Source organism: Antennarius striatus, chromosome 4, assembly GCF_040054535.1.
Source record: "Antennarius striatus isolate MH-2024 chromosome 4, ASM4005453v1, whole genome shotgun sequence".
Lineage (NCBI taxonomy): Eukaryota > Metazoa > Chordata > Actinopteri > Lophiiformes > Antennariidae > Antennarius > Antennarius striatus.
In genome coordinates, this window is record NC_090779.1 from 16,171,734 (window position 1) to 16,185,337 (window position 13,604).

The 13,604-nt window shown below is 42.1% G+C and overlaps 1 protein-coding gene across 4 annotated transcripts in view; it reads left to right on the forward strand.

Moving 5' to 3' along the window:
- The window catches only part of LOC137593595 (excitatory amino acid transporter 2-like), a 35,985-nt gene that overhangs the window by 10,139 nt on the left and 12,242 nt on the right, over window positions 1-13,604 (forward strand). For 2 of the 4 annotated variants that reach the window (XM_068312459.1, XM_068312463.1), the window contains exons 1-2: window positions 9,136-9,401; window positions 12,178-12,317. In XM_068312459.1, the coding sequence (XP_068168560.1) occupies window positions 9,397-9,401; window positions 12,178-12,317 (145 nt within the window). In that variant the 5' untranslated portion in view covers window positions 9,136-9,396. Of the gene's footprint in view, window positions 1-9,135; window positions 9,402-11,131; window positions 11,320-12,177; window positions 12,318-13,604 lie in introns of those variants that run through there. The other 2 variants (XM_068312462.1, XM_068312461.1) reach the window with 2 other exon arrangements.

A 13,604-nucleotide genomic window follows, 5' to 3' on the forward strand; every position in this document is an offset into this window, starting at 1 on the left:
GCCGCTTCACACTTGGCTGCAATTTTTTTAAAATATTTAATTTAATTTTATATACTGATTTTAATCCCCGCAGGGAAATTAGTGGACCAGTGAGCCCTGCAGGTCACAGGCCAATGATGCAAACAGGACCAAATCATCTGCAACAAGCAGCGATGCAATCCTCAGCCCACCAAACTATAAACCCTCACCACAACTATGCCTTGATATCCTCTCCATGAAAATCACGAAAAGAATTGATGATAAAGCGCAGCCCTGGCGAAGGCCAACATCCACTCGGAAAAAGTCCAACTTACTGCCGAGAACCCGAACACAGCTCTCACTTTCTGCAAACATGGATTGGATGGCCCTAAGGAGAGGCCCCCTCAGCCTATACCCCCACAGTACCTCCCACAGTAAGTCCCTGGGGACCCGATCATAAGCCTTCTCCAAGTCCACAAAGCACCTGTAGACTGGATGGGAATCCTCCTAAGCCCCATCTAGGATCCTCCTTTTTGAAAAGAGGAACCACCACCCCAGTCTGCCACTCTTTTGGCACTGTCCCAGACTTCCAGGCAATGTTAAATAGGCATGTCAGCCATGACAGACCCTCAACGCCCAGAGCCTTCATCATTTCTGGGCGAATCTCATCAACACCCGGGGCTCAATGACTTTGCCCAGAGAGATTGATTCGAATCCCCCATTATCCTCCACCTCTGCCTCTGCAACAGAGGACAGGTCAGTTGGGTTATTTGGATTCAGGAGTTCGTCAAAGTGTACCTTCCACTGACCTAAAACCTCCTCAGTCGTGGTCAACAGTGTCCCATCCTTGTTGGGACACTGTTGACCTCTGTGTACAGCTTGGATTGTCCCCCCGCTTTCCCCTCTTGAGTTGTCGGACAGTCCTGCAGAATAGCTTTGGTGCAGTCCGAAGGTCCTTCTCCGTGGTCTCTTCAAACTCCTCCCACACCCTCTGTTTTGCCTCCATCACAACTGAGGCTGCAGTCCTTCTGGCCTGTTGGTCCCATGCAACTGCTTCAAGAGTCCCCAGGGACAACATGCCTCTGAAAGCCTCCTTTTGCAGTGGGACTGCTTCCCTGACCACCGGGATCCACCAGTGGTCAGGGAAGGGTTACCGCCTCTTGAGGCACCTTGAGACCACAACTCAACGTCTTGGGCTGTGGGATGTTCAACGCTTTAGCAATGGAAGCGTTGAACATTGACCATTCAGGTTTGATGTCCCCAGCCTCCACAGGGATGCATGAGAAGCTCGTTCGGAAGTGTGAATTGAAGGCCTCCTCCAGACGTTCCCAATTCACCCGCACTACTTGTTTCGACTTACCAGGTCTATCCAAAGGTTTCCCCAGCCAATGCATCCAACTCACCACCAGGTGGTGATCAGTTGACAGATCTGCCCCTCTCTTCACCCAAATGACCAAAACACACAGTAGAAGCGATCACAAGATCGATCATTGACCTCCGACCCAGGGTGCTCCAGTACCAGGTGCACTTATGAGCATCCTTTTGTTCAAACATAGTGTTAGTTATGAACAATCCGTGACTAGCACAGAAGTCCAACAACATAACACCTCTCGAGTTTAGATCAGGGAAGCCATTCCTCCCAATCACGGCCTTCCAGGTGTCTTCAACATTGCCGATGTGTGCATTGAAGTCCCCCAGGAGAACAATGGAGTCCCCTACAGGGATCCCGTGAAGGACCTCATTGAGGGACACCAAGAAGGTCAAATACTCCAAGCTTCAAGCTAGTCCAAGCTTCTATCCAGGAGTTTAGTTCTAGAACCGAGGCTGTGCGTTGAGAAAATCCCCACCAGATCCAACTAGTAACGCTCCACCTGCCAGTGAGGTGGCATTCCACATCCCCAAAGCCAGCTTCTGCCGCCTGGGTCTGGTCTGTCGTGACCCCCGTGTCATCGCTGCCACCTATATTGCAGTGCACCCAACCCCATCGATCTGGCCTGCAGGTGGTGGGTCTATAGAGGTGGGAGAAATCCACGTTGCCTTTTTGGGCTGAGCCTGGCCAGGCCCCGTCACTAAATTATATGTGCTTACAGAATCCTGTTGTATCCAGATGAATCCTGACTTCACAGGGAATCCTCGTTCCTCTTATTATGTAAGGATTACGGTGATTTCTGGGAATTTTTGATGTGCGCCTTAAATCTCGATTGAAGGGGTTTACCATCTTCTCAGTTGTGTGCTTTGGGATTTAGCTGTGGCCGTGATCAAACAGTACAAATGTGCTGAATTTTTTTTTCTCAGAGATTCTGACAATGACTGACTGTGACTATAGGCAAGTTGCCGTAATTAGAACGGCAGAAAAAAGCCAAATCAAGCGCATTCACTCTCCAGGCATTCCAGTGCTGTATGTAACTGAAAAAATATTTACATAGTTTGATGAAGTGTGTGGCGAGAAATATGTGGAAAGAAAAACAATGAACTGAGGCGCAGCATCAGAGTTCCCGCGCTTGGTTTTCATGTGTGACAGCAGTAAGTGATAGACAATGTTTTCTTTTATCATCATGTATTTGAGGGATATGAAATACTCACTTCTGTTTAGTGTGTATAGATATGGTTCTGAAATAAGAGTGCTGGTGAAATGGTGCTGACAGGATAGCAGGCTTCAGATGCCAAATGTCTATAGCATGATCTGGGGTTTTGGTCTTCTGGTAGGTTAAAGAAGTATCTATTAATGTATTTCCTATCTGTGCAGATTTATCAGATATACTGTACCTGAATTTGTTGACTAAACTTTCTTTTTCTATACCATACTAGTTGACCAAATTTCACATTTTCACCAGGTTTTTATATTCCAAAATGCCAATGTCCTCTGTGCTTTGGTGCGTAGAAATATAGGTCCAGTTATGTAATAATGCTGAAAAGGTTTTATCAGACACACAGTAAATGGAAAATAGCTTGAGTTGCTTTAAATGACTGTGTGGAAGAGGAGGAGGAAACTTAGAGAGGAAGGCAAGATGCTAAAGGGTGTAATTAAAAAAATTAAATAAAGAAAAGTAGAAAGAAATATGCATACTTCTAACAAACACACAACACACAGAGTGTGATGGTGACAGCTCTGTCACACTTCCTGCTTTCCTGATATGTTCCCCCCATTGAATTCTAATCCTCCTTGATGTGTTTTTCACTGCACATACACAAGCTGTGTTGAATGTTCAAGAATGCAGAATGCATACGGGGAGAGTCGAAGGCATGTTTTTGCCGATAAATGATGATACTGCATGGAAGAATGTGTAAAATAAAGACACCCATAGATGTAAGTGCAAAATGTGTTTTAATTTGTGCATCTATACTGTATATACATGGCACTTTTTCCAAGAGCTTAAGAGTAAATTAAACGAAGTAGAAATTTTAGTTGTCAGGCATTCTCTTTGTAATAAGAGACACCTGAGATCTGCAGCACAGAGCATATGCATTTAAAATGTTTTAAAGGTAACTGAAGGTATAAAAGCCCTTTCCATTCATTTGTTTGGCTACTGTTAGAAAGGAGGTTCTGCATCAAAGTAATTAAATGTAATTTGACATTTTATTAATTGATGATCTAATACTCCCTGTGGCTTGTCAAACATTTAGCTTGATGTTGGAATGTCAGCCTTTAGGATATGGTGAGTCATGTGCTAGAAATGTGTGTGTTGGAGCTCTATGGACGTGTGTGTGTGTGTGTGTGTGTGTGTGTGTGTGTGTGTGTGTGTGTGTGTGTGTGTGTGTGTGTGTGTGTGTGTGTGTGTGTGTGTGTGTGTGTGTGTGTGTGTGTGTGTGTGTGTGTGTGTGTGTGTGTGTGTGTGTGTGTGTGTGTGTGTGTGCAGGAATGCCCTTTCTGTTGATGCTGGGAGGTGGTGTGAGGAGACTGGGACGCAGCCACTCCTGCAGGCTGTGCTCAGTCCCTGCAGACTCCAGTGTTTAATTAGTGAGAGAACATCCATCCTCCTTAGTCCTTTTATTGGCAAACCCTGAGTGAGACTGTAAACCCTTCAACCCACCGCCAACCCCACAAGACTGGACCGACTGAGGCTGATAACCGCACACAACAATGCAATATTTTGTGTGTGCATCAGTGTGTGTATGAATGCTTTTGTTTACAGGTTCCTACACAAATATGAGAAGGATGGTGAGTTGGACAGTGACCATAAATGCATGTATCTTCTGCATATATCTAAATTTGAGAGTGTGGCAGGTGAGTCAAGTGATGTATGAAACTTGATTTGTGCAGTAATCCCACTGGGCCAGATGCCCAACGCAGATGTCAGCTCTTTATGTATCCACAGATAACCGGATAAAGCAGAAGCCCTTCATATTCTATATGCAGCATGTAGGGAGGGGCACTCTCAATCTCATTCTCCAATTCAGATCACTACTTAATCTGACCGTCGCTCAGTCGATTTTCTCCTCCTTCATCCCCTCTTTTGTTTACCATTATTTTCCTTTGTCTCCTTCCTTACCTTGTTCAGCCACACCTTCCTTTTTCTACCCAACCCCCCTTTTTTTCCTTTACCCTTCCCCCATACATTGTTACACATTTATCTTTATATGACATCCCTTCTGTTTTCCCCCTACCACCATTGCCTGTGTGTGTATACCTTCCTCCGCCTCTGTCATTCCCCCTTTCAATAATTTTTTTATGCATACCATAATGTGGGTGTGTGTGTGTGGGGTGGGTGGGGGGTTGGTCCTGCCTTACTGGCAGATTTAATGAGCTCCTGTGGGGATCGGGCCAACGCCATCAAAAGCTGCATACTGCTATATAGCTGGCTCTGTTAAGTAAGCATGCTTTTGCACATGATCGAAGCATTGCTTCATATGCAGTCGGCGTGGAAAACAGGAGTAGCGATAGAATGAAAGACATGAAATACTTGTGACCCCCTCATCTGATAAAGGAGGGAAAATTTCCATAACTATGCATGATATTCATCTCCCTGCTGGTCTGTCATCTGTGCAGTTTTGAGCTGAGATGTGGGCTGAGCATGGGGGATACAGGATGTACCTAATATAAAACATTTGGTTGAGGCTTTGAGAACATCCGAGAAAATGCTTTTAAAAAGTAGGTTCAGAGGCAATGACATTTTAAGAATGACTATTTAATTAAATGCGAGTTAGTGGCTCCAGTCACACGTGAGTTGTTGTGGGAGTGCATTCCATCAAACGAAGTCTCTCTGCAGATATTAATCAGATGAATGAGGATTTCCCAATTCATTCTTGTAACAACCAATCCACAACATAATAGGCAGGCTGTTAGCACATAATTACAGTGGAATTGGTCAGATCTGAGAGACCTATGCAGACTACAACACTAGACTCAGGATTCCCAGAGGCTCTCTCTAATGAATACCTCATTATGGACACAAAGAGTTGTGTCAAACAAAGGGAAACCTTAGCGGACGAAGGGGGACAGGCGCATACTGTATGGTTCAATCATGCGTTGTCCGGTTGCTGATGCACCCTGGTTGTAAAACAAAACAGTAAAAGAGATAAATGGGCTGAAACTATAAAAACATGACATTACTGTGTCATGGCTGTTTGTTGGAATGTAGAAAGCATTTGATGACATGCTGCAGACAGAAGCAGTAACCAAGAAGGACATAGAAGAACACACATTTTTATGTCTGCAGTTTGCAGAATAATTTTACATGCTATAGGTGACCCATGAGGCTCTCGGTTCCTTCACTGCTCAGCTCATTTCAACCGGAGCCGAGGTTTCAGGATGTGTCTCTGACCATGGTACTGAAAGCCTGTCCTGCTATCATGTGACTGCTGGGAAATGTTTTACCTTCATAAACCAGACAGTTCAAATGCAGTCATGCTAGCCTTTATAAATCACCCAAAAGAAATTAGCTATTTGATAGGTCATAGTTAGAGCTAAACTCTTACAATGCTTAACTATAGAAATTGTATTACTCATATTCTAACAGCAATTTCAAATTCTGTCAGATTCCACCATATAATTTCTATTTTCAGTATCTAAAGTTTTATTGAAAAGTATAGAATGAAAGTACATTAAAACAGCACTCTTTTTACTACATTACAGCTGTTGCTATATTTATGTGGCCCCATTCTATAAAGATTCTTCCGTCACACTAGAAAGGCTGGTATTTTCTATTCCAAATAACAAAACTACAAAAAAAAAAAAAAACTACTACTAAATACTATTGTACTGTAACTCTTTATAATTTATTTGGATGTCACCAAAACAAATATATCCTCTTCGTAAGCACTAAGCAAAACATTAAAAAGGACACATTTTTTCCCCTGAAATTTGATAAAGGATTGGAATGAGTGTTTTTCTTCATCATTATCCAATTATATCCTCCCTGTTCATTGTTTATTTATATAATTTAGCTGGAAACAGTGTATGAGACCACAGAAGTAACTTGAGTGAGTGTTAGTAAAAATATGCTTTGTCTGGTGTCATTCTTCTGAATGTACAGAACAGGGTACACACTGGAATACCAGGAAAGCTTGATTTTTATTGCTTTTTGTTGATAAGTGGTTACATAAACATTTTAGACAATCTCCACCCAGTATGTAAATATACTTTATATTTCCGGGTCTTGTTTTTTTGGAGCTTCTTAGGAAAACTTGATAACAACACAAATGAAATAATCCAGATTAGCAGGACGGTCCACACATTTCTCTATCACTGAATTCATTCATCCCGACAACCATCCAGGGATACATAATTGAGGTGTGGAGTAACAAAGCTTCCCTTCATCAGACATTGGAATTTATCTCCCACTTCCTATGCACAGCACAACCTGAAGTGTTTGTTCAGAGGGTTTTTCTTTTTTCTTTTTTTTTTGGGGGGGGGGGGGGGGGGCTTTTTCACAGCTCCTAGGCAGCCAGTATGTGTGAGTCCATTTCTTCCCACTGCATGGTAAGTGGCTGTGGGGCCCGGAGGGGCCAGATATATCCGGAGCTTGGCCAAGCTCCAGTTGTCTTTACCTCAGAGTATATTGTGATGTTGCAGTCATGAGAACAGGCATAGGGCCCCTCCGCAGACCAGTGGGAACTTGTATTCTCATTTACATCTTCCTCTTTGCTGTCACATGAGTCCAAACAACCTGAAATAAGCGAGTGTAACAATGCAACCGGTCACTCATGTTCAGTTGTTAGTCGTTACGTAATCTCATGTAGTATGGTTGGAGAATGGAATTATACAATAAAGCGTGTGACAGCAGCTCGTTATGGTCTGTAGACACTACAGTGGTGCTCTTTAGATATGTCCCGTGAAATTTTTGGCTTTGCATGCTACACTACATGTCTGTCTATGAATTTATTTATTTATTTGTTTGGTGATATAAAGATTAAACTTATATGTTTAAAGGTGCACCTCATTTTTATATGGCTTTTGCCCAGATGTGTGATGTATTTATATGCTATTGGTGTATGTGTGTGTGTGTGTGTGTGTGTGTGTGTGTGTGTGTGTGTGTGTGTGTGTGTGTGTGTGTGTGTGTGTGTGTGTGTGTGCGTAAGCTTCCTCTTACCCCTTCATCCCCTTCTCCCTAAGCCTTGAAGTGTTGCTAAGACAACCCCCTACAGTCTTTGCTACATCGCAGTGGTCCTCAATACCACCGCTCAGGGAGCCTCCTTGCACTGGGAAAGCAGCATAAAATCGGGATAATCGCTGTCGATTATGGGGCACAATGGGCTGCAGCCTCTGAAAGATTCATTCATCCTGGAGAAAGAGACTGTGAGGAAGAAAAAAGGGGTGCATTGGGCCCTCCAGTGCTCTCCCACGGTGGGCACAGGCATGACATCAGTGGCCTGATAGAACTGGCATTCTGGACACCTCCCCCCACTATACCCTTGTACCCTATCTCATTTGAACTCCCCCTCCTCCTCCTTCAGCCTTGCCAGTTTGGATGCAGTGCTTGGCCGGGCAAGTTGGGGCCATTGCCACTGTTTGCATGTGAAACAAAGCCTCTCAGAAGGAAGAGAGAGGAAGCGGAGAGCTTCACATGGTACCAGCCAAGAGCAGGAATGGCTGCCTCAGCCTTCCCCTCACAGGCCCCTCTTTTGGCTGAGAGGTGCCGGTGTGACCCCAGTACCCCCTTTTCCCCACAGCGTCCCCCTCAAACCCTCCCCCAAGTAACCCCTTCTTCTCTGCCCCACTCTTTTACTCATCCTGAAAATGTGCACTTTTCCCTGAGAGAGCCCTTTGAATGGGGATGACATGTCCAGGGATTTAGGATGAGTGATTTCTCATGACACAACCTTTGCCAACAGAGATGGGATTCCTTTGGCTTTTGTCGTGCCGTTGGTCATTTGTTTGCAGAGGAAATAGCTTTCCAACACATTTCCCTAATTAGAATAATGTGATATTGCTCAATACAATGTGAAGTCCCATGCTGCTGGGAGACTTGAAGGAAATCAGCGTGACACAATCTTTGCATGAATCACATTGGTCATTTGTGTTTTGGAGCTCAGTTCTTTTGGATTTTACTGAATAGTGATGCGCAAATCTATGTTAGAATGTGTGTGACTTGAATACTGGAAGCATATTTTGAATACAAATATCTTGTGGTGATATTTCTTTTCTTTTTTTAAAGATTATGTGTGACATAATCATTTAGGGAACAGAGTACAAAGCATATCTCATAATATATGCTCCTCCACCATTAGGAATAAAGAGTGATATAATACGATGTGCAGCTAAAGCAAGCAGAAAAGATTAACCTCTTATCTGCTGTCCATTAGGGTGACTTCAGTGCTGCAAAACAGCAGCATTATGGACGTTAAATCTCACATTCCTTCATCATTTAGTCCTCTCTAAGCAAAAGAGCTTCTCATAAAGCAGTACAGTTTGCATTATACCATTAGCAGCCTTTGCTTTACTATCCCATGTGGCAGGATGAGTGTCAGAGTGTACTGTCTGGAGGGATTGCAAAATCCTGGGAAAGGAGGGTCCCTGACAGATTTGACTGTAAACCTCGTTTATTGTCTCTTTTCTCCATTTTCTTTTCTTTTAATTGTTTTATTATGTAGTGTGTTAGGATGGTGTTTGTGCTCTGTCTGTCTTGGTGCGTTACGGATTGTGGGTGGCAATGGTGGTGGAGTAAGGGGGTGGGGGCTCAGAGGGCAATGCAGAGCTCAGGATGGTGAAATTCAGGTTGCTGTGACTGGAGCTCTTGGCTGGACTGTGTTAGCCTTCCTGTCTCTGGATGCTGTGGAAGAGGTGGGGGACACCTGAGGGCTGTTAGCTGTCAACAGTGCTCTGGTGTTTCTGAGCCACATGCTGCACTCGGAGCTTACCTACTGATACCTGGCAACAGTTTTGGATGGAACAGTTGGGATTCTAAGAACTTGTATTCACTTGTATTCACGCTTAAATACCAAAGGCTGGTGATTTGACCTCGGTCAGTGCATCTGGCCCTTTCCTCAACTCCAAAAGCAATGAAGTAAGTGCTGTGCACACGAGTTGCAGTTCTGGGAAATGTACCTGTACTTATTTGGCATTCAGGTTCTCAGTTATTCTGCTACACTACAGCAATGAATTAGTTTTTATCATAGTTAAAAGTCAATATTTTTTAAACTAAGTTAAACACATTGTAAAAAAAAATATTAGTGTACCACTTTATAATTAAAAGTAAAATTTGTAATTTGGAAAAATTTATACATTCCTAAGTTAGGAATGTATGACTATAAAGTTTATGAGTATAAAGTTCTTTAATGGAATCAATCTGATTAAGCCCTCGGCTAAGATTAAGTGGTTCATGAGAGGATCCGTTAGAGCCTGTGCAGAAGAAACCGGATGTGTTAATGTGTTTATGTTACTGAACTGACATTAAATTATGAGATTGTGTTGAACTCTCCAGTCACAGAAACCCACCATGTAACATTGTAGTAAAATTTGTAGTGTTCACAGTTGATAAAAGAATCAATATAAATCATTGGATTTTGAAATTTAACAATTTTTCTGTAGGGCAGAAATAATGAATTAACACGGTGGGTAACATAAGTTTAATTAAGTCCATGCAACATTAATGAAAATCCTAATTACATACAGCGTTGCAGAATTTTTTTTGTTCTATAATTTCCTAAGTCTGTAAAAACATCCATTCTCTGTATTTGGTGGTTTATGACTTTTTGTTTTAAAATGTCCTATTCATCTATCATGGGGTGTAGAACCTCACTTTCTCATCTGTCTCTGACTTGGTGAGAGAAGTGCTATTATCCAACTTTGTTGATATCAAACATCTGCTTCCCCTCTGTCTCTGTGCTAAAAATAATGAAAGTGAGAGAAATGAGTGAAAATCCAATTAGCAGCATCACTCTTATGAAATAGGGTTACATGATAATGCACATTTTCTATTCATTATGTCTGGGGCTTATTAATCAGAGCTTTGTTAATTCACTCAGCCTTTATTTTAAGTTTAAGAATTACATAACAGGTAGTGTGTAACAATGGCTGATGTTTGCCTCATTTGCATGTATGCTATGGATTCACGTTAAAATTCATTCACGTTAAAATTAATAAGAGGGGAGAGAACTGGTTTAGCTGTGTGCCTGTAAGCTGCAGTTTGGTTTTCCTGTAACCTAACAATGTAGCAATGCGCAAAGCTGGGCAGGTGTGGGCACATGTGGGAGTGTGTTTGTGTGTGTGTGTGTGTGTGTTTGTGTGTGTGTGTGTGTGTGTGTGTGTGTTTGTGTGTGTGTGTGTGTGTGTGTGCGTGTGTGTGTGCGTGTGTGTGTGCGTGTGTGTGTGTGTTGAAGTGTAAATACTAGTGACTATTTGCACAACAATAACACCACAAAAAAGGAAGTTGGTGAAAGGAAATTCAAAATTGATTCAAGGTCTCTGTCTTGCCTGTCAACTTGTTTCAACTAGAAAAAATGTGACTGCCAACATAATTAATGTCTATGAAGTAATCCAACTTCATTATGGGCTGTGAGGAGGAAATAAAAAAAAAAGCAGCACAACTCTAGCCCTGATTTGTGACTATGAAACCATGAACCCCAGGGTGAGGTGAAAACAAAACAGCAAAAAAGTACAAAAGATCACCTAAAAAAAAGATGCCAAATGGAATAAAGACAATTTGATCGATTATTCCAGATTGTTGAGGATGTGATGAACATGAAACTGTGATGAGTCTTTTTTTCCCCCTCTCTTTTTCATTCTCATTCTCAGACAGAACCATTGACCCCTGCTTAACAGGCATGTGACAGACACAGCTGGCTCTCTTCACAGTGACAAACTCATTCATACCTCAACAGGATGGCAGGAAACAGCTCTGTGCGGTCCAGAATAGGAGCATTTATTATGCAGCAATCCTGAGCCCTGTCCTCAGTTGTATTTGAAGTTTTGAGAATCTCACAGTAAGACAGTATCTACCATGTGTTTTAATATGAAGTATGTTTTCAGCTTCTCTCTGCTGTCTTAAATTAATTTCTAGACAATTCTTTTGTCATTTATAGTGTACACATTAAACCATCTCAACTTCAATGGCTAGTTTGCTGCATTTCTGATGACAAAAAATACTGTTAGGTAGAGGGGGACATGTTTTGAATTTGTTGAGTCAGGGTCTTTGTCAATTGTCACCTTCATTTTTGAGCCATTCTTGTTAAGAACGTATTTTAGAAGTTGCAATAATTTGATACAACAGTTGGTGATTCCCACTTATTCTGTGCTGGCTTATGAGGTAATAATGATCTTCTTCATTTAACCTGCTTCAGTATAGAAGGCTTGGCAAGGAAGTCTGATGTTACTCATGTTTCACAAAGATCAGCAATATTTGAAATTGCTTAAAGAAAAAGGGGCTGTAACGTGTATGTTAAAAATAATTAGCTCGCACCATTCACTTACAGGTGGCTGTAATCAAATTACATAATGTAGGCAAACATGCAAATATATAGTATACTAGCTGAATACTGAAGTATAATTCTGAAGGACTGCAATATTACACTCAACAGCTTGTACTCAGCTCCCATCTGTTGGGTGTTTCTTGACAAGATCCTTAACTGTTTTGCATTTTTAAATTGCACTTTTTTCAGATCCATGTCTTATCATTTTCAGATGAATTCTGCACATCTTAGCAGCTGACTTATATTCTATGGATTTAAAACGTCATGGTTTTAATCTTTCTCCACAAAAAAAAATGACCAAAAGTGACCACAGTATATGCAGCATATCGAATCTGTAAATAGGTGTTTCCTTGTTTCTTTCTTCTGTTGCAGTGCCAACAGTATGCCTAAACAAGTTGAGGTGAGGATGCATGAGAGTCACCTGGAGCCCATTGAGGCCAGGCCTCAGTCCAAATGTGCCAAAATCTGCTCAAAGATGTTCAAGAACCTTCTGCTCACACTCACTGTCCTTGGTAAGTAACCTCACCACTGCTGTATCATGTTGACTTTTTCCTTCATTAATGATGACAGGCGTCAGACCATAAATGAGTCCAATATTTTGTGCAGTCAGACCTCAATTTTTTTTTAGCTTTCTCCTAATATGAGGAGATGATACCATCTGTGCCCACTGACTGTACCAGACAAATGACTGGGCAGCTTGACCTTCCCTATTTCTGTCCCACCTGTTGCAATCCAAATGTCTCTGCAGCGCTGGACAGTCAGCCTCTGGTGGTACACAATGAATATTATAATTGCAGCAGTGGCTCATTGCGCCAGAAGGGCAACCGTGATGAGTAACTGAGATGCAAAAACAATAATATAATTTGTGGTAATTGTTTATTTCTGGTTAATCATTTCTTTTAGAAAGTTTTGTGTCCAAATTCAATAATGTTCCTTGTTAATTTCACCATTCCATGAGTTAAAACCCCTGAACTCTTTAAACTGTATAAATGCTCGTCATTTTGCCACGTGCATTCTTTCTTTCCACGTGCATGGATATGTGTTTGTGTGATCATGTGTAATGTGTACATCTCACCCCACTTGGCAGAACTCTGGCAAAGCTAGTGAGCCAGCATGATCATTGATCATCTGTCACTTGGCAGATAAGAGCTTGGATGAGAAAATGCAAATGGGGTACAGAAAGGCTTTGATAAAGAAAATGAATGGACGTTCAACATCCAGAGGATGCTACTTGACTGGAGTTTGGATTCGCAGCAGCCAAGCTTTTGATTACTATGTGCTCTTAAATATCTCAGATCTGTGATCTTTGGCAATGCTGTGGTAGCAGAGGAAGTGCTTCCATGGGTTATGGGGTGGGGGATGTGCGTTTTTGTCTGGTTTGAGGCGAGCAGGCACAGAGGCCAACTACAGGGCCTGGCAGGCAGAGTTTTATGGTGGAGCAGACAGAGGTCATCCATACTATGGGGGAGAAACACTGTGAGGCAGGAAAAGAAGTGTTAGTTGGAAGAGATATGTGTGAAAGGTCAGCAGTGGCTGATTAGGGAGGATCTAGTCTTTCAGTTGTCAGAGTTTTCAGCCTTCTGTAGAAAGAAGGAAGGCCAGAGGATAAGTATTAAAACCACCTCTTTTTTAGAATGTGTCTTTTGAATCCTGTGTTTGCCTCACTTTTTGTCTGTGTCACAAAGAAATCTTTGACAACATTTTGGTTTTGCAAGGATGCCTCACCATGGATCTAATATGTTGTCACGTCCCTACTGCTTTAAAAATCGGATTTTCATCCCCCATGCGATGAACTCTCT